We start from the raw sequence: 19,740 nt of genomic DNA on the forward strand, positions 1-19,740 counted from the left end.
AACCTTGAGCCAGCTACCTGCAACCGACTTCCATTGGGATCGAACTCAGGTCATGAGCACAGCTTTGCCTGCAGTATTGCAGCTTACCACTGTGCCCCACGGGGCTCAGTTCCAATAACAAACACCATCCAGTTTAACCCCAGGCCAACCAAAACAAAAATGGTATTATTTTTATAACCTTAGTGTAGATCTGTTTCTGATTGAGATCTGTACTGATTGCAAACCTAAGGAATAATGACATCAAAATATATTTCTAAAATATTAGATTTTTACACACTTCCTTGGAGCTCCTTAAGGCACTGTAATGCAAAATGGACAACTGTAAGCCCTTCTGACAGGAGCTGTTTCTTGTTGTCCTATGTTGTCCTCAGCACATTGGTACCAAATACATGCTTAATATTAGCCCAAATATTAAAGATACGTTGTTGGCCCATGTGGTCTTTCTCTTACATGGAGGACAAGAATTAAACAGCTGTGTGTCTTTAACAACTTTATTTTGTTGGGCAGCCTGTCTTCCTCATCCCTAGTGTTGTAGTACCCAAACCTGGCAGGGCTGCGCCTTCTTGAGGAACCGGTATTAGGCTTCATACCATGAGGATTTTTGGTCCTAGAACCTTCTAAAAGTGCTGGGGCACCATATTGTAGAGCTGCCGGTGGTTCTGTCTCCATTCTTTCATGTTCATTGCTTTTTGTAGGGTTCTAGTATGGCCGTCCAAAAGCCTGGAGGTAACTGCTCAATACAGTTGCACCTAATCAGTAGTGTTCCTACTCTGGAATCTGGTTCCACATGTCGTAGCAATGTTCCTTTATCAGAGAACAAGCAATCAATCCTGTTTGTTCTTGTTTGCTATGAAGTTGCATTTGAATGGCTTTGAGCAGAAGGCTTACTGGGACAAATTTGAGGAAGTGTTGAGGAAGTGTTGCAGAGTGTAGGTTTTTCCTTTATCCTTTTTGAAGTACGAGTGATATATTTAGAAAGTTTTTCAGTTTATTGGAATAATCTTATTTAAACTGAATTCAGAATTATTCCATCATGTATACTTTGTTGGAGGATGGGGAGTATGCATCTGGTAAAAAGTGGCAATTTTCTCTGTGTGTGTGTGTATTAGAAATGGAGGGGTTTCCACTTCCTCTGAAGGAGCAGTTTTGTGGGCCTGTATTTGGAGGCTGACTTCTCCATGGCATGTAGCACCTTGTATTAGCTGTGGCCGTTGTTTGAAAAAAGTGTGACCAGGCCACTGTGGGCTACACTCTGATCACATCCAGGTTAGATTACTGTAATGTGCTTTAAATGGGTCTGCGTCAAACCTTTCAGAAATGTCAGTTGGGCCAGAATGTAGTAGCTAGGCTAGTGTTGGGAGCTGGATACAGGGTCTCTATAACTACCGTGTCGAAAGATCTATACTCGCTACCAGCTTATTTCTGGGCACAATTCGAAGTGCTGGTTCTTACATTTTTAAGGGCCTAAGCGGTTTGGTGCTGGGGAACTTAAAGGACCACTTCTTCCCATACTTTCCCAGACCCCCCTCTCTCTGTTTCTGCCTGCAGGAGTAAGAAATGGGGCAACCAGAGACAGGCTCTCCCCCTCCCTCCACCAGTAGTGTCACCTCATCTTTGGAGTGCTTTTCCTCTTGATGCTTGCCTGGCACCTACCTTTACTGTCCTTGGGATGCTAGGTCGAAACACCTCTCTCTCCCCAGGCTTTTAAATGAAGCACTTCATCGTTTTAAAGCAGTCTTTAACTGCTGCTGTCTTTTTAAAAGCTATGTCTTGAGGAATGCTTTATGGATATCAGCCGAAGATGCTGAGTTTATGGTTAGTTTTAATACTGATAATTGTATGTTTTTTATGTTTCCATTATTTATTTTTACCTCTGGAGTGGTAGGTTACACATTTTTTGAATGAATGAATAAATTGACCCCATTTTACTGAAGTGATGCATATCTTGTTAACTGACACTGAATCATAGGAGCAAGAGTATTAAAAATAAGACTGAAAGACAACATTTACCGTACATTCCTTTTAAAAGATTAGAATCTTGAAATATAGCAAGTTAAAAATGAAAAGCTATTGTTGAGTATCAAAGGTTCTCCATGATTGGTTCACTTTTAAGAATTCAGTTTTCCTAATCATGTGCGCCACATTAAATTGAGGACTTTAATATCGTGCATATTCAGAAAAACCCTTAAAAGGTTAAAAAATTGAATTTTAAAAAGTGAACTATCCAAGGCAATGGGGGTGAGCAGCATAGTATAGGCAGATCTTGTCAGACTTTGGAAGCTAAGCAGGGTCTATTCTTGCATGGGAGACCCCCAAGGAACACTCTGCAGAGGGAGGCAATGGCAGACCACCTCTGCTTCTCACTTGCCTTGCAAGCCCCTTGCTGGGCTTGCCATAAGCCGATGGCGACGTGATGGCACATACGTATATAAACTAGCTGTCTTCAAAATGCATCTAACTATGTGTGGTCTTGTAGTATAAATGAAAGGTGCAACTGTAAATCCAATTAATCCTAAAATTGTATTGATGTCAGAAGAACCATTATGTGATTGCATTCTTCATTTATAGAGAACTTCAGTTTTCCGTTGTCTTCATTGTGTGTGGTAAACCAGTTTCAGTTTTTTTGCAAATAATTGTCTCTTCTTTTGAAATCTTTATTTGGGAGAAGCAGGTCTCCTACTAAGTGGGTGGCTAAACTGAGGTTTAAACCTAGCCCTTGCAGCTCTGTCCTTATCTTACAACGTGTCTAACTTCTTGCTAGGTACTATAAAGTGTTCATGAAGGTAACTGTTAGAACCAAAGAAGGTAGTTAGCATGTGCCAACAAGTTTAAAATCCAGCAGATTATGGATATGAATAGATACGGAGGTTATATTTAAGTATGCTTGCTATGCAGTTTGATCAGTCTAGATTGTCTAAATGTTGATATTTTGCTTGCTGCAGCAAGCATGGGAAAGTGATTACCTGCTGCTCGCATGAGTTCAGGGGTTTGGTAGGCTCTGTTCCTAAATATGGCAGCCTAGCAGCACTGGTGCTTTAGCTCTTGTTTAAGAAGAAATTTACTTGTTGAATTTTTTGGGTTGGATCCTGTACTTCCATTCTGCTAGGAACAGCATAAAGAACGTTCCCTTCTGTGGTGAACGTCCCCCCCTCTAGCAGTGCTCGAGCAGCGGCTGGGTGAACACTTGTCAGGGATGCTTTAGGCTGACCCTGCATTGAGCAGGGGTATGGCCCCTTCCAACTTTATGATTCTCTTGTGTCAAAGGAAGGTTCCTTGAACTGAAGGAAATCCAGCCCCACTGTTCAATTTGGTGAGATAAGGTAAAGTAAGGTGGACCAATTTAATAGGTGCTGATAATGGAAGAATGGCAAGGGGCTTTATAGAAATGGGGAGGCAACTTGCTGTCTTAGCCTGGGGTTGCCTGGCACACAGTTAGTGCCACTGTTGCCATAACTGGTAGCCTGACCCATTATGTACAAGGTATTGTAGAACCAGACCTAAGCATGTTTCAGATAAATGTTTGTGTCTCCCCCCACCCCAGTGGGAAACATTCCCCCTTTTCCCCCTAACGTATGCAATAAACTTGCTTTTGAAATTGACCCTTGTTCTGATGTGATGCTTCCTAAACTGAAGCAAAGGTTAGCACACTTACACATGTGGTGTCGTGAACTCCTAGTTTAAGCTTGCCTAATTAGGTGAAATTTGATCAACCATATCTCTCTGCTGTCACAGCTATGGTCTGTCTTGTTTCATTCGGATGTCTTATCATGGCACGTCATTGCCTCTTTTACTTTATATGTCACCAGCCCAGAGGAATATCCATTTTAGTAGATTTCAACTGTAGCTGGTGCACGGAACCTATTTTAGATTCTAGCTTCACTGGATAATTTTTTTAAGTCTTTTTTTTTTTAAATCTTTGCTTTTTATTTGTGGCTTTACTCATGAGGACCATTTTAAGAATGATTCTTCAAAGCATCTTAGACACCTCAAAAGAGAAAATTTGGCAACCAGAGAGGACTGGCCTGAAGCAGAGAACTAAAAAGCTAGTCAGAATACTGAAAAAAAAGGTGAGAATGAACTGGTGCCGCTCTTTCCTTATGCTCGTCCTGTATTTGCACCTTTCTCTTATAGGGTTTAATGTTCTTACTGTTCCACTAAGTGTGTATCTCTGCTTTCACCTTTACAGGCTTACATCTATTGTCTGATATGACATTTGTATAACTTTGAAAAAGTTGCTTTGCTTGCATGTTTGTGTTATACAATTTTGGACTCTGGATGAAACCGAATTAATTGATGATTTGCTTGCAGAAAAATCTTGTTATATGTCTTAGCTGGCCTGTTACAGACTTATTTTACAGATACTAATAATGTCCCCAAGCGGTTAGAGAGAAGCAGCCATTCTCAACATATTTCTGTATAATCCTGTGAGCAAAAGCATTAGTCTAACAAAATGTCATGTGTGTGTGTGTGTGGTTATCTCTCAGTCTTTTGCTGCAATAAAAGAAAATTGTTACCACCAATCATTATTTTAATATCTATGAATAAATGTTTTGGGAAATGCCATTTCCTAGTGTATTAGGGGCCTTCGTTTGTTGCAGTGAAATAGCAGTTTATCTGGAGAATTCAGTAGTGACCTTAGCAGTTGTGTCCCAAATCCAATGATTTTCTAATTGTCTGATAGTATTTCGCAAAGAGAGACGGCGCAAGAGACTACTGTTAACTTTTATTGACCTACAGATATTTGACAAAAAACGTTAACTCTCTGTGGCACAGCAAAGTAGACACTGTGTAGCTGAGGACCAGATCCAGAAGGCTGGTTTGCATGACTTTGACCTTGCAGCAGTGATTTGCAAGGTTACTGAGACTTGTATTTATGTATTTATTTTACTTAGTGCATTTGCATCCTATCCTTCTTCGCAGAAGCTCAGGGCAGCATGTGCCATAAGAAATGTCTTTTAATAGGCAAGGACATCTGTTAAATTTAGCCAAGCCAAGCTTATTTTCTTTTAGCACTGTTTAAAATGGTTGCATTATGCTGGCCAATGGCCGTAACAATAAATCACTAAACAAACAGTTGCATTTCAGAATTTGTATCTTGCATTTCAATAGCTTGATCATCAAGAATCCATTTTTCTGATGATAGGAAATTGTAAAGGAGGTATTTGGAATGAAAGGCAGCGAATTTTTGCAGAAGTGGAACATAGAGGTTTTTACCCTAGCATTGGGGAAATGCAACATTATTTTGGAGAGGTGGCCGTGTTAGTCTATTGAAGTACAACAAAACAGAAGTCCAGAGCCACCAGACTTTTATTCCAGCATTTCATGTGTCAGAGCTTCTTTCCTCAGATGGAGCGGAAGGAAAGAAAATAATTATGGGAGGGGGGAGTGAAGCAAAGAGGCCTGGAGTCATGAAAAAATCAGGTGTGATTCTCTGCGTCAGGAAATTAATGGCTATTTTGGCCTGCATTGAAGTGCTCCTGGGAAACAAGATTTAGCAAACAGTTCAGTCATATTGACAGGAATCCAAATTGTGGTTTCAGGTATGCCCAAGGACTTGGAAGTGCCAGGTGGGATTTTTGTATGTTTTCATTTGAACTTCAAACCACATCACAAACTATTTTTGAAAGCCCCTAAATTTTCAAAGGAAACTTTTGCTATGTGGTGTTGGATGCTGTTACTCAAGGTACACAAGCCCCAAGCCCCCCCTTAAGAACAAGTTGAGCAGTTCTTTGGATCCTAGCCAATTTTTCTTTATCCTAATTAGTAGTAATAAAGGTGACTATTTCATTACTACTGTGAGATTTGATGTTTGTGTGTGATCTTGATCTGTTTTAGAAAAGTATGCCACCCATCAGCAGCACTCATTTCCTGCCTCCCTAGATTTCCCAGTAAACGGTTCCACTGAACTGCATTAGCTGATATGTCAACAGATGTAACTTTTACTCTAGGCTTGTGTAGGTTAACATGACCCATTGTGTTAATTAATTGAGGTTAACTGTACTGTGGTGTGAACTGTACAAGCATGAACTGTGGGCTGGAAGTCCCTCGTTCAACCTTCAGCAGCACAGTCCTGGATTTGCTGGGTGGCTTAGGTAATTTAGCAGCCTGAATAGCCCAGCTTAGCCAGAGTTCGTCAGAACTAAGCAGCATCGGCCATGGTTAGTACTTGGATGGGGGATCATCAAGGAATACTGGGGCAGCTTCACAATGAAAGGCAACAGCTAACCATCTCTGTTTGTCTCTTGCCTGGAAAGCCCCGACTCGCCATGAGTCGGTTGTACCTTGACAGCACATTCATCATCTTAGGCAATTTACTGCCCCACTCAACTCAGTCTCTAATATGACGGGTGCTACTTTCCTGTTCTTGTAAATATTGTGTGTGTGTGTTAAGTGCAGTCAAGTTGCTTCCAATTCATGGCGACCTTATGAATCAGTGTCCTCCAAAATGTCCTATCCTTGACAGTCTTGCTCAGATCTTGCAAATTGTGGGCTGTGTCTTCCTTTATTGAGTCAATCCATCTCTTGTTGGGTCTTCCTCTTTTCCTGCTGCCCTCAACTTTTCCTAGCATGATTGTCTTTTCCAGTGACTCTTGTCTTCTTATCATGTGACCAAAATTCAATAGCCTCAGTTTAGTCATTTTAGCTTCTAGGGTGAGTTCAGGCTTGATTTGATCTATAACCCACTGTAAATTGTAAATATTGCTGAGGGCAAATTCAGATGTACCAAAATAGTACAATGCAACTTGTTTTATTGTCTGTAGCATTTTGCACTACTCAAGACTGACATGGTTTTGTTACCGAAAAACCAAGAATGGCAGAATCCAGTAGAAACTTAGCATATGAGAAACCTAGCATATCCAGTAGAAACCTAGCATATGAGAAGTCCTCTTTTCTCATATAGAAGCCTCTGCAACGGGGGCTGCCGTGCATATGTTTTCTTAAAGCTCTCCTGTGGTCCGAACGATACGGGTAGTCCAGTCCTTTGCTGCTGCGTCAGCAGAACAAAAAGAAGCTCTTAATATTGCAGTTAAAGTAGCATTTCTTGGGGTCTTGGACCAGCCTATGTAGTAGTGGTTGAAGTTGGTGTAGGGGCAATATACTCAGTGTGGTTTTATTGGTACTAGATGCAACCTTATTTCTAAACAGCTCATTATAGGTAATTTCTGTAGCCTTCAGCAACAAGCGGTCACACCCTCCCTGCCCCAGTTTTTGCTGTTGTGAAAATATAAGGATTTGTTAACAGTACCAGAATAATGCTACTTCCATATTTAACTTCTTTGCTAGGCAGATTTTACATTAAGATATAAAATTAGCTGTGTGCCTGGGCTATGCTAGTTCAACAACAAATACATCGTTCTCCACTGTGGAAACAGTAGCTTTGACAGGACACAGGATTTGTTCCCACTGAGTCATCTGCAAATAATCATGTTTGCTTCACATTTTAATTCTGAAGTAGTCTGCGATATTTAACCACTCGTAGAGGACACCCGTTCAGCCCCACGTATTACAGATGAAAAGTAGCTGTTGGATATTTCTCTAACTCAGGGCCTGCACAATTTATGATCCCCTTAACCTAATACAGACTATCTACATATGGCTTGATAGAGCTCTTTTTGTTTGTTATTGCTATTTAGGAATGCACAAACAAGGCACTCAGCAGGCCGCAACACAGTCTGGTAGGCTACATGTGGCTTTGTGAGTAACAGGTTGTGTGGCCTGCGCCAGCCCTTTTAAAATGCCTTGCCTTCAGAGAATAAGACATGCAAGATCCTGCTTCTTGGAATGCCCCTATACATTTTGAGAGACTACAAACCTGTCAGTATGAAGAATTGTAAAAATTAAACAGAAAACGCTATTTATTTTTTATTAACTTATATCCTTGCCCTTTCCCCACAATGCCGGGCTCAGGGCGGCTTCCAACAATAACAAATCACAAGTCATTACAACATAAACATAAGATTAGAACACACAATTTAAAACCAGTTGTCCAGTTTAGATTAACGAGGTGTCCTAACTCTGTAACTGCTTCGTAGAAATGAAAAGAATATCCTTGATGGTGAGGAGGTTGAAAAGTGTTATCCACATTAGCAGCAAGTCTTGTGAAGACCACATAGCAGTGGGACTGTCAATCTCTTGAGCTCTGTTTGACAAGGTACATTGAACACATGAAGCTGCCTTATACTGAATCGGACCCTTGGTCCATCAAACTCAATATTGTCTACTCAGACTGGCAGCGGCTCTCCAGGGCCTCAGGCAGAGAAGGTCTTTCCCATCACCTACTTGCCTAGTCCCTTTAACTGGAGATGCCGGGAATTAACTTGGGACCTTCTGTATGCCATGCGGTTGCCCTTGCACTGAGCCACAGCTCCTCCCCTAGGTATTAGGGTGCTCTCCCCTTCCAGAATGTTTTCTGCAGTTCACTGAGGCAGGAGCCGTGTTTTTGGATATATTTTCTGACTTTTCAATTATAAACTCATCAGGCCTTAATAACCGAATGTTGCCAGACCATGAGCACTTACACAAAACATGTTTTCTTTGATTGGTCTCTGGGTGGAATATAAAAGGCAGCCATTCTGGTTTTGTATTTCTGAGGGGATTTTTGCTTAGTTTTGCAAACCTCTTAATGTTCTGTGGATTAAAAACAATTATGTAAAGGCAAAGTACCAAATTACATTTGAGCCTCTTAATGCCAACCACAAATCTCTGCCATTTTTAAAAAGCTGGTTTAAAGGTTAGTTTTATGTTGTTGTTTTTCAGATGATATTAACTGTGTTCCTGAGCAACAACGAACAGATTTTGACTGAAGTGCCAATTACGCCTGAAACAACGTGTCGAGATGTGGTGGAATTCTGCAAAGAACCCGGCGAAGGCAGTTGCCATCTTTCTGAAGTCTGGCGTGGAAATGGTAAGCAGTCCTTCGGTATTCTGAAATACTCTTATTCTCAGGAAACGTCACTACAGTCCTGCATTTTCACCAGCTCCAAGCTTAGTGAGCGTTCCTAGTGTTTTCACACAGTTGTATCTCCTGTGGGCTCAAAATGGCTACTAGCCGTTGATGGTAACTCACCAGGGTGGCTGAAGGGAGCTTCCATAAAAGGAGGTAGCGCACTCTGAATACCAGTTTCTAGGAGGCAGTATCAGGGGAAGGTCTTGGTCTCTGTGCCTAGTTTGTTCAGCACTCCAGGGCAACTGTAGGACCCTGTGTGAAACATAGATCATAGAATCATAGAGTTGGAAGGGTCCATATAGGTCATCTAGTCCAACCCCCTGCTCAATGTAGTGATACGGCAAACGGGGGTTCGTGGGGGGAGAGATCTTCCATAGTCCATCAGTGGATCTTCCATAGTCAGGGGAAGTCTACCTGCTGTCACAGTAGGATCAGCCTAGAGCATCCCTGACAAGTGTTTGCCCAGCCTCTGCTCAAAGACTGCCAGTGAGGGGGAGCTCACCACCTCCCTAGGTAGCTGATTCCACTGTTGAACAACTCTTACTGTAAAAAACCTTTTCCTGGTATCCAGCTGGTACCTCTCCGCCTGCCAGTACCTCTCTATTATTGCGAGTCCTATCCTCTGTTGCCAAAAGGAAGAGCTCCCTGCCCTCCTCTAAGTGACAGCCCTTCAAATACGTAAAGAGAGCAATCATGTCCCCCCTCAACCTCTTCTTCTCCAGACGAAACATTCCCAACTCCCTCAGCCTAGATGGACTGCTGGTCTGATCCAGCAGGCACTTCTTTGTATGTGTGTGTGCAGTTATCAGTGTGAAAGAGGCATTCTGTTTAAAGCCGGCTTAATGGCACAGATTGTGAAGATACCTACAGGCAAGTTCATGGTATTTGCACAAAAATATGCTCATTAGCCTTGAATCAATTGCTTGTTATATAGTTGGGATGCGGTTCTCAGAACTGAACCTACTTTTGGCACAGTATCAAACCCTCACACGATTTCCTTAATTACTATAAATTAGAGCTTACTGAGGGAATGTGGGGTAGACTGGCATGGTCCCAGAGAACTGATGAAGAAACAAAGGTAGTGTTTGTCATTAAAAAAAAATGGTTCCAGGGGATTCAGGATCAGCGTACCTAGGGAAATAATATTCTTTATTAAAAATAATTTATGCATTGCCTTTCCCTCTAAAATGGGGCTCAAAGCAGCATACTATTTATTTATTTAAAATATCTATAAGTCCACCTACCACCTGCCAAAAGTAGGCACTGTATAAAGACCTATCTGAAATTAAACAGTGGCACCACCCACAACTGCCTGACAAGCGACAAAGATAAATAGTAATTAAGGGGAGAGTCAGGTAACAAATGTGTAAAACTAACAGTGTATCAACAGGTCCTCAACCACTGATATAAACTTGTTTCCAACACTTACAGTAGTGTATTAAAAAATATATATATTGCTATATATTATACTGGTTGTCAGTTAGTGTTATATTTTACATTTGTAATACAATTCTTACAAATAAACACCTTCTAATACAAAATAATAAAAAGAAGCTCTATTATAAAAATGTACGTTTAAGTATACACACACACACACACACACACACACATATATATATATATATATATTTGAATACACTATTGTAAGTGTTGGAAACAAGTTCATATGAGAATACAAGACTCACTGGAAAACACAGTCATGCTAGGAAAAGTTGAGGGCAGCAGGAAAAGAGGAAGACCCAGCAAGAGATGGATTGACTCAATAAAGGAAGCCACAGCCCCCAGTTTGCAAGATCTGAGCAAGGCTGTCAAAGGTAGGACATTTTGGAGGACTTTGATTCATGGGGTCGCCATGAGTTGGAAGCGACTTGATGGCACTTAACACACACACAAGCAACAAAGATAAGCAAATACGTCAGGTGCCCTATCAGCAGCTTTCTAGAGAATTGACAGCCCAGCACCCAATTCAGCAGAGGGCGTTTTGAAAGAACTGATTCACGACACTTCCCGAAAGTCAGTAGAGCAGGTGCTCTTCTCACCTCCTCCGGTAAGCCATTCCAAAGGGATCACTGCCGTGATGCCTGCAGTCTGGCTGAGGACAATTGATATGACGTGGCAAGCAAAAACTGATGAATGGTGTGGTGTGTAGGTTCATGCGAGGAGAGTGTCCTCTTTATCGATTCACGTTAGAACAGGAAAATGAGTTGGAGAGCCGATGTAACCAAGAGAGGCTGAGAGGTCAGGATTGTAGAATTTTATACTTCCACCCTGCAACGAATTCCACCCTTTGCCTTCAACTGGGATTGAGCAGTAGGTTGGTTGGCACCATGGTGAAGGCTGACCGGGCTGGCTGCTTAGTTAGGGATCTGGCTAAAGTTCAGCATCAACCCCTTGTTAAAAATCTTTGTTTAATGGGGAACCTGGTTAGTCTTAACCCCATCCTACCATATGCCTTAGCTGTATTATGGTTGGAAGAAGGCTCTCTGAAATATTACCGTCTTCAGCTGTCATCTGAGGGTCGTCACAGAAAGGGGTCAGACAAGGTTTCCCTGTAGAGGGAGTTCCATAATTTCACTGCCACATGTGTACAGAATTTGTAGAATCACTGAGATGGTAGAGCCAGTTGCAACAGAGCATGGAGGAAGATCTTAAAAACTTGGATAGCTACAGGGGTGAGAATGTGATGCTTGATGTATCCTGGGCCCAGACTGTTTGACTTAGATCAAAACCAGCACTTTGTGTTGGGCTCAGAAACCAACGAAACCAGTTCAGACAATGTAACGCTAATGTGATGTGACCTATGCAGCCAGCTCCAGTCAATAATCTGGCAGCGTGTTATAATGGCATTCTGCAAAGGCTGTTGTTGAGTGTGATATCGTTTAGTGTCTTCATCAGTGACTTGGATGAAATACGGCTGCAGAACTTGTGACCCGCTATGACAAATGCAGCCCACAAGCCTTGGATTATGGTCTGTCAGGAGTTTGACAAGCCCTATGTGTTTTTGTAGGCCTCAGCAGGCAGTGAAAATAGGAGGCTTAGTGAACTCCTGGAGGGCTGCACACAACTAGGTGCAGGCCTGGGCTAGAATGATGATAATCAAAGTCATATTTTTGCTCTGTAAGACTGAGAATTAAAATGAGAGGCAAACATGGTAATATGCAGATGACTCAGTGGGAAAAAAGGCCTGTGCCCTGTCATAACTGCAGACCTACATAGGTAGTTGAGAAGATTGTGGAAACTTGTTCTTTGGGAGATGTATTGGGGGGAACTATTAAGGATATGTTCTGGGTTTTGTCTTTTGCTTCCTGTTTTTGAAGGGGGAAGGATTAGATTGTCCATTTGAGCATAATTAACTTTGCAATTTTACCAGAAAATTTTTTACCAAGTGACTGAATGATAAAAAAGCTGTAACACCTCTTTTTATTTACTTTGTTTAATTGTGCAAACGTGTCAAATGGATTGCTCAGATTAGGAATACGTGATTTTTCTACATTTAGAACGGCCCATTCCGTTTGATCACATGATGTATGACCATCTACAAAAGTGGGGACCTCGCAGGGAGGAGGTGAAATTTTTTCTTCGACATGAAGAATCTCCAACAGAAAGCAGTGAACAGGGTATGTATACCTCTCTAAAGTTTGTTGCTACACCAGGAGTCAACAATTTCCAACTTAATTTTTTTAAATTCAGCTAAAATAGAAGAAGCAAGTATTATTGATTCTACAGGATTGGAGGAATCTCAACCACATATGAACAGTTCTCTGGGGTGTTACACTCCATGTCTCCATCCCAAAGAAACCCCTTTTCTTTCAGCGTAGTCCAACCATCACATTTCTTTCTCACTTTTATCATTGTCATTTCCTTTCCCTGCTTGCTGTTCCCGGCACACACTGGGGTGTTTCCCTGTTTCTATTTTTACCTACATTATCACCTACTCATCAGGTGACTTCTTTATTCCCCCCCTTTCAGCTTTTTGGCATCCCCCCATTCCAGCCTTTTGCATGGTATAGTAGTTAAGAGCGGTGGACTCTAATCTGTAGGGCCAGGTTTGATTCCCCTCTCCTCCACATGAGCGGCGGATGCTAATCTGGTGAACCGGGTTGGTTTCTCCACTCCTCCACATATGCCAGCCTTGGGCTAGTCACAGTTCTCTCTGAACTCTCAGCCTCACCTACCTTACAATGTGCCTATTGTGGGGAGAGGAAGGGGAGGAGATTGTGAGCCAGTTTGAGACTCTTTAAAGGTAGAGAAAATCGAGATATAAAAACCAACTCTTCTGCTTCTTCTCTTCCCAAGCTCCTTCCCCAAATGGTGGTCTCCATGGATTGCAAGTGAGCTGTCAGTTATGGTTATATAGTAAAATTTAAAGATTATTATGGCAGGTATCTTTAAAAAAACACTCTTCATTCTCTATTGCCAGTTTTAAAATCATATCAGTTTGGGTAGGTCTTGATTATTTGAGTTTGCAGAGGGCCAGTGCAGAAATATATCCTGACGCTTAACAGCTGACTGTCGTCTGTCTTCCAAGCAAACTCTGTACAATCTTTTATGTTCTCAGTTGTGGTCTGCTTGGCGCTGCCAATCCATATGCAGGGAAAAAAGTATTTAAGCACTCTCCTTTCCTGCTTGGAATCCTTCTTTTTGCTACCTGATGCTTTTCGCCCACAGCATAATTATAGACGATTCACAAACGCTTCACAAAGTCATAAACTTACCTAGTCTGCAATTGTGTCAGCCTGCATACTTGGGAAAATTGTTGATTTGTCTTCCCCCGTCCCCCGTGCTGGTTGGGGGTCTCAGGCATTCATTTTTGCACAATCTTTGGGAAGTCGATCATAATATAAATTTAAATAAATTTAAGAACAGTTTGTTAAATTTAAGAACAATAGCTTTTTTTAGGATTCTTGCTACATCATTATCTCTTTTGGTCTTGCTGGCCTCTGAAGAAGTGAGCTGTGGCTCACGAAAGCTCATACCCTACCAGAAAATATTTTTGTTAGTCTTTAAGGTGCTACTGGACTCTTGCCCTTTTTGACTACTGCAAACAGACTAACACGGCTACCCACTGTGAATTGGCCTCTTCTGATTAGCCAACTTCAAGGCAAAGCCAGCTCCTGGTTTTTAGCTGTCTAGACGGGATGTTACTGAGCAAAATGAAATGGGTGTTTTTCACACATACTGAATAATGCATTTTCCGTCCACCTCCAATGCGCTTTACTGATCGTTTGCAAGTGGATTTTGCTGTTTCACCCAGTGAAGTCTAGTTGCAAAGTGCATTAAAAGTGGATTGGAAGTGCATTGTTCAGTGTGTGTGAAAGCACTGAAACAGTTGACGGACAGTTTCATGTGAGGTTTCAAGTGCAGGATTGCACGTGCTCTGCTTCCTATGCTGCCTCAGTTGACAGCCTTGTCTCTGTGATAGAGGGAAGCCCCCACGAGGAGCTTTTTTATTAATAGCCCCATGACAGAGTGGCTTTATACAGCAAGTACTAATAAATGAATACAAGAGTGAGCCCATGCGTAACCTTTTATTTATTTTTTTGCTTCTGTTAAATTATCTGAAGGTCTCGTAGGATTTAAGCCTATGCAGTCAATGCAGATACAGCTCATACATAATTCCACAGTGGAGATGCCAGAGTTCCCCCTTTAAATATTATTCTACAAATTCAAAAACATATATCCACATGAACACATGAAGCTGCCTTATACTGAATCGGACCCCTGGTCCATCAAAGTCAGCACTGTCCACTCAGACCGGCAGCGGCTTTCCAGGATCTCAGGCAGAGGTCTCCCACATCACCTACCTGCCTAGTCCCTCCAACTGGAGATGCTGGGGATCGAACCCGGGACCCTCTGCATGCCAAGCAGATGCTCCACCACTGAGCCACAGCCCCTCCCCTACTGAATCAGACCCTCTGTCCATCAGGTACAGCACTGTCTACTCAGACTAGCAGCAGCTCTCCACAGTCTCAGGGAGAGGTCTTTCACATCACCTACTACCCAGAGTTTACAACCCTACAACAGGCAGCCCCGCAGGGTTGTTGTTGTAAGGAGGAGGAAGTCAAAAGGGAACCGTAGCCCTCCATCCTGAACTTAAGAAGATTTTAATTAGTCTATTTTACAGTATGTATTTTAATGGATTGTGTAATTTTAATTGTTAGGCGCCCTGAGCCTGACTGTACTCAAGAAAGGGTGGGATATAAATCCAATAAACTAAATTAAACTCCTTGATGGGAGAGCAGGGTAAAATGGACTAGGTGGATAATTCCAGAGCTACAAGAGCGATTCAGCACCAACCAGCCCTATATAAAAGTAATCCATCCATCTGTCTGCTTTCTGGCATCAATAACATCCAGAATCCCTTGGACTCTGTTCTGAGCCAAGTAGTTCATCTCCTCGTTCCCTCCTCTTCCATGTTTTTGTGTTGTCTTTTCAAGCATACTATATTCAGAGTCTTCTGCAGAATCTTGTAAGCACTTATTCTTAGGCTCTCAAGCTACTTATGACAAACTTGTCTGTTTCCAAACTGCACTTTTTCTCACCCATCCTCTCCTTTTAAATACCATTACTGGATCAATCAGTCCTAGCACTATTATAGAGTAAGAAACAGCATCACAAGCAGCTTAGCAGTCTGGGAGCTGTGACTGCAGTAAATCAAGTGAAGCTCATGGTGATAGTCAGATTAAGTTCTGCCAAGTAATAGTGGCCACACATGTTTGGTAGGTAGAAAGTTTGTAAAAATATATAAGCTATTTTGCTTAGTGTACATCTGCCCAAACATCTAAGCACGCTGCCTCCTCAACTTGTATATAGCATAAGGGAGGATGACCTTGTGCCAGTCACACACTCTTAGCCTGACCTACCTTACAGGGTTGTTGCGTGGATAAAATGGAAGGCAGGAGAGTGATGTAAGCCTCTTTGAGTCATCATTGGGGGGAAAGGTGGGGTATCAATGACATAAAATATAAAATGAATAAAATCAGTTCTTAAGTGACAAATGCTAACTGACCCTCAGTTTTGCATGAAGGTAAATTCCACCAAAGCCCTGTGGCACAGAGTGGTAAGCTGCAGTAGTGCAGTCAAAGCTCTGCTCACAACCTGAGTTCTATCCCGACGGAAGTCGGTTTTAGGTAGCTGGCTCAAGGTTGACTCAGCCTTCCATCCTTCCGAGGTCAGTAAAGTGAGTACTTAGCTTGCTGGGGGTAAAGTGTAATTGACTGGGGAAGGTAATGGCAAACCACCCTGTAAACATAGTCTGCCTAGTAAACGTCAGGATGTGACGTCACCCCATGGGTCAGGAATGACCCGGTGCTTGCACAGGGAACTACCTATGCCCAAATTCCATCAAATTCCATCAAAAGGAACCTGGGTTTGCCACAGAGTATATACTCAGTGAGGACACACAGTGAATCATGTCTTCTTTGTGCGTGTGTAATTTTATGGTGGACAAATGCAAACATCTGTTTGTCACCTTCATACTTTTCATCTGTGGGCATACACATAAAAATCTCTCATGTATCCACCTAAAAATGGAAGCTGTGAAGTGTCAGTAAGAGCTTGAACCAGCCCAGCATTTTTCTTCATCTATTCAGACCAGTTCTTGTTTGCTTTCTGCCAGGCAAAGGAAAGCAGTTTAGCAGTGATTTGCGTGTGGAAAATATATAATGGCTCAATGCTGCTATATCAGTTTGGGAAAATACAAGGCTTGGAGCACTTCAAACAAATGCGCTGTGCCCCCTTAGTTCAGTGTCAAGTGTGTAGGAAGAGTAATATATAGTCAGAAAGGGGTTGGGTTTGAGCTGAATCATTGTCCTGCAAAAAGTATCAAAGGTAATGTGCTAATCATTGTCCTGTAAGTATCAAGATAATGTGCTAATGAGGGTGTGGTATGTTAATATGGAACCATTGTATCCTGAAGTGATCTATTAATGTGTGAAATCCAAAGCTAATCCGCATGGCTATTCCAGACTAACAAAGACTACAGTCCACAATAGCCCGGATAACCTACAAGAACCTCATGTATTTGTTTCGATGATTTCCTGCTCGTCCTCTTGAGATAAAGATGCGATATTACAAGATAAAAATAAACCTTGCATATATGAATGTTTTAAACATCGCCAGCCTTCGGGTCTGTGGGAGAACAGCCAATTTCCCTCTAAACTAAGCAGAGTTAACTCTTTAAAGTAAAACCTGTGAAGAAGATGAATCACTTTTATATTGGGGAATTTTATGAGGCTTCTGTGAAATGGCCTTTAATATACATCTACAGAGTGCTGAGCTGGAACTGCTGTTGCTTTCAAGGCACAGAATTGAAAATGCATCAGTCCATCTGATAACATGATGTTCCGTTCATTAGCTTGCAGAAAGATACTGTGTTTCCTGGTTCTGTGGTAGTGAAATCTGTTTGCCGTTGAAAAAAGATAAAACTTTTAACATGGGAAAGTTGTGAACACAGAAGCAAATCGAGACAAAGTTGCACTGCGCAGATTATGTTGGGAGTGATTATGTTGGGAGTGATTTAAGCATGTGCTTATGCTCCTAATTGAAATCATTGAGACTGAATAGTTCTTTACATAGGCTGGATCATACTCTCAGGTGGTTGTTGTTTTTTTAACGTGGGGAGAATTGGTAAGGCTTTCCTCCCTACTGTGGGGTTAGATCCTCTAGGGTTTTAAGGCAAAGACAACGTGAATGTAACAAACCACTTTTCAATTTCATCTCATTTGCCTTCTCCCTCCAGGGAACCATTGCAACAGTGGAGAGGTTCTTTAGGCCTGGAGGGAAGCTTTAGTTAAGGAGGGATTTGCAAGCTGGCATGGAATAGAGGAGCCAACACCATTAGCAGGGATAATCAAGGGCCAAGCAGCCAAGGGCAAAACTCACCCCATAGTTAACCACAGTGCAGGCAACTGATGGGATGCGGAAGAGTCAGGCCTCTGTGCATTTCTGGATTCTGGGAGAGGTCACTATGGTTCTGAGCTAGGGTTGCCAACTTCCAGGTGGCACCTGGAGATCTCCCACTATTACAACTGATCTCCAGGTGGACAGGATCAGTCCCCCTGAAAAAAATGGCTGCTTTGGAGGGTGGACTATATGGCGTCATACCCTGCTGAGGTCCCTCCCCTCCCCAAACCCTGCTGAACCCAGGCTCCATCTCCCAAATCTCCAGGTATTTCCCAACCCAGAGCTGGCAACCCTAATCTGAGCCCTAAGAGTAGCATACTGCCTAGCCTTTTCCCTGCCAAGTATTACTGATGTGCAAGGGAAGTGTTCTGTGTCCCTTATCCCTAACTGCGAGGGCCCTGGGTCAAGGGGTTCCTGTCCCAGTGTCACCAGAGGCACCCTTAATGCTGAGGTCCTGGTCTGAGGAATATCCTCTTCGTGCTTCTGATGATGCCTGAGGGTCCTTGCCTAAGTGTTATACTTAAAACTTAACACACTGTGCTCGCACTGATATCACAACCAATTGACACTGATATCTAAAGCAACCGCCTCATTAGGGTGTGGGAAAGTTTGCCCCCATGATCATCAGAATGGAGTGGGCAGAGTCCCACCCTGGTTTGAGGCCAGTTGAGCTGGAGAGGCAAAAAAAAATCTACTCAGGACCCTCCAAGAAGTGCCTTTGCGCACTTTGTAAATTGGGAGGAAGGATGGGAGCTGGGTCAAAGGGGTGGGGGATAACCTGACAGTGCCTTACAGGGCCTCCTCCTATGTTGCCCCCCACGCTGTGCTTCCACTTTCCATGGCTTGCCCCCACCCACAGGCTCCTTTCCATGGGCCACCAGCAAACCCTGTCTCCTTGCAGGGAAGGGAATTGAACGACATCCTCCCTTCTCCTAAAGAAGGAGCAGTAATGATGGTAACTGGTGCCTTTTACTAGAAAACGGTACCTGGCTGGAATTCCTCCAACATGAGCTGTGCTTTGTTTAACAAGGGACCGGTGGGTGAAGTTTCCCCAGTGTTCACAGTCTTTCTTTTCTATAAACATATGCAAAACATGAGGGTAGTGAGACTGGATGTTTACACTGCAGCCGTACCGCTTCTTTGGTAACCTCTGTTGCAGTGGTCATTGTGTTGTTGTTAACTGAGTTTTAAATAGATGTTGAAAAAACAAAATGCCAGTCCCACCACAAAGATGAAAAACACTCACTCATATCTGCAGGTCAGCATAATAAACTATAGCTCAATAATACTGTGAGTTTGATCCTGTTTTGAATTTTTTAAAAAGTTGTCTAACTCTTTGGCCATTACATGTGGAGGCAATAAGTGTAAATTTGCTAACTGTGTTGTTCCTAGGCCGCCAGACTCAGAATCAGAGGAATGGAGTTAATATACCTGTGGAGAAACGTACTGAAAATGGGGTAGGTTGAAATAACGAAAACAATATACATGCCCAACATAACATATTTAGTTTGTATATCTAATTATGTACTTAGAAATATAGAAACTGAAAGTTTTCTGAAGTGCTGCTATTGGCTGACTAACATTGATTTACGCTCTCTTTTTTACTAATTTTTAGCTTAAACTTCATTTATTTTGGTTTCTATGTTGACCTTTCCCAAGTGCTTTGTGCAGATAACAGTATAAGAACAGGAATATAATATAAAGTGCTCAACAGATTTAAAACATGTAGCTGCAACCTGCTGGTTGTTACTGGAAGATATTTTGAAATACCTTATGGGGCAGTTTGAAGACTTATCTGTTTTAATTATCTGTATTCATGATGTGTTCTAATGTTTTAAATGGATGATTGTATTTTGTATTGTGTGTGTTGTTGGGAGCCAACATGGTGT

The 19,740-nt window shown here is 42.2% G+C and overlaps 1 protein-coding gene across 1 annotated transcript in view; it reads left to right on the forward strand.

Annotated features, from left to right (window-relative positions):
• Positions 1-3,934: 3,934 nt before the first annotated feature.
• PPP1R13B (protein phosphatase 1 regulatory subunit 13B) overlaps positions 3,935-19,740 on the forward strand; it is a 66,404-nt gene continuing 50,598 nt past the window's right edge. Inside the window, exons 1-4 of the mRNA XM_056852174.1 lie at positions 3,935-4,067; positions 8,758-8,905; positions 12,445-12,564; positions 19,244-19,308. Coding sequence (XP_056708152.1) covers positions 3,942-4,067; positions 8,758-8,905; positions 12,445-12,564; positions 19,244-19,308 — 459 coding nt within the window. The 5' untranslated portion in view covers positions 3,935-3,941. The remainder of the gene's footprint in view (positions 4,068-8,757; positions 8,906-12,444; positions 12,565-19,243; positions 19,309-19,740) is intronic.

The sequence above is a fragment of the Euleptes europaea genome, chromosome 6, assembly GCF_029931775.1.
Source record: "Euleptes europaea isolate rEulEur1 chromosome 6, rEulEur1.hap1, whole genome shotgun sequence".
NCBI lineage: Eukaryota > Metazoa > Chordata > Lepidosauria > Squamata > Sphaerodactylidae > Euleptes > Euleptes europaea.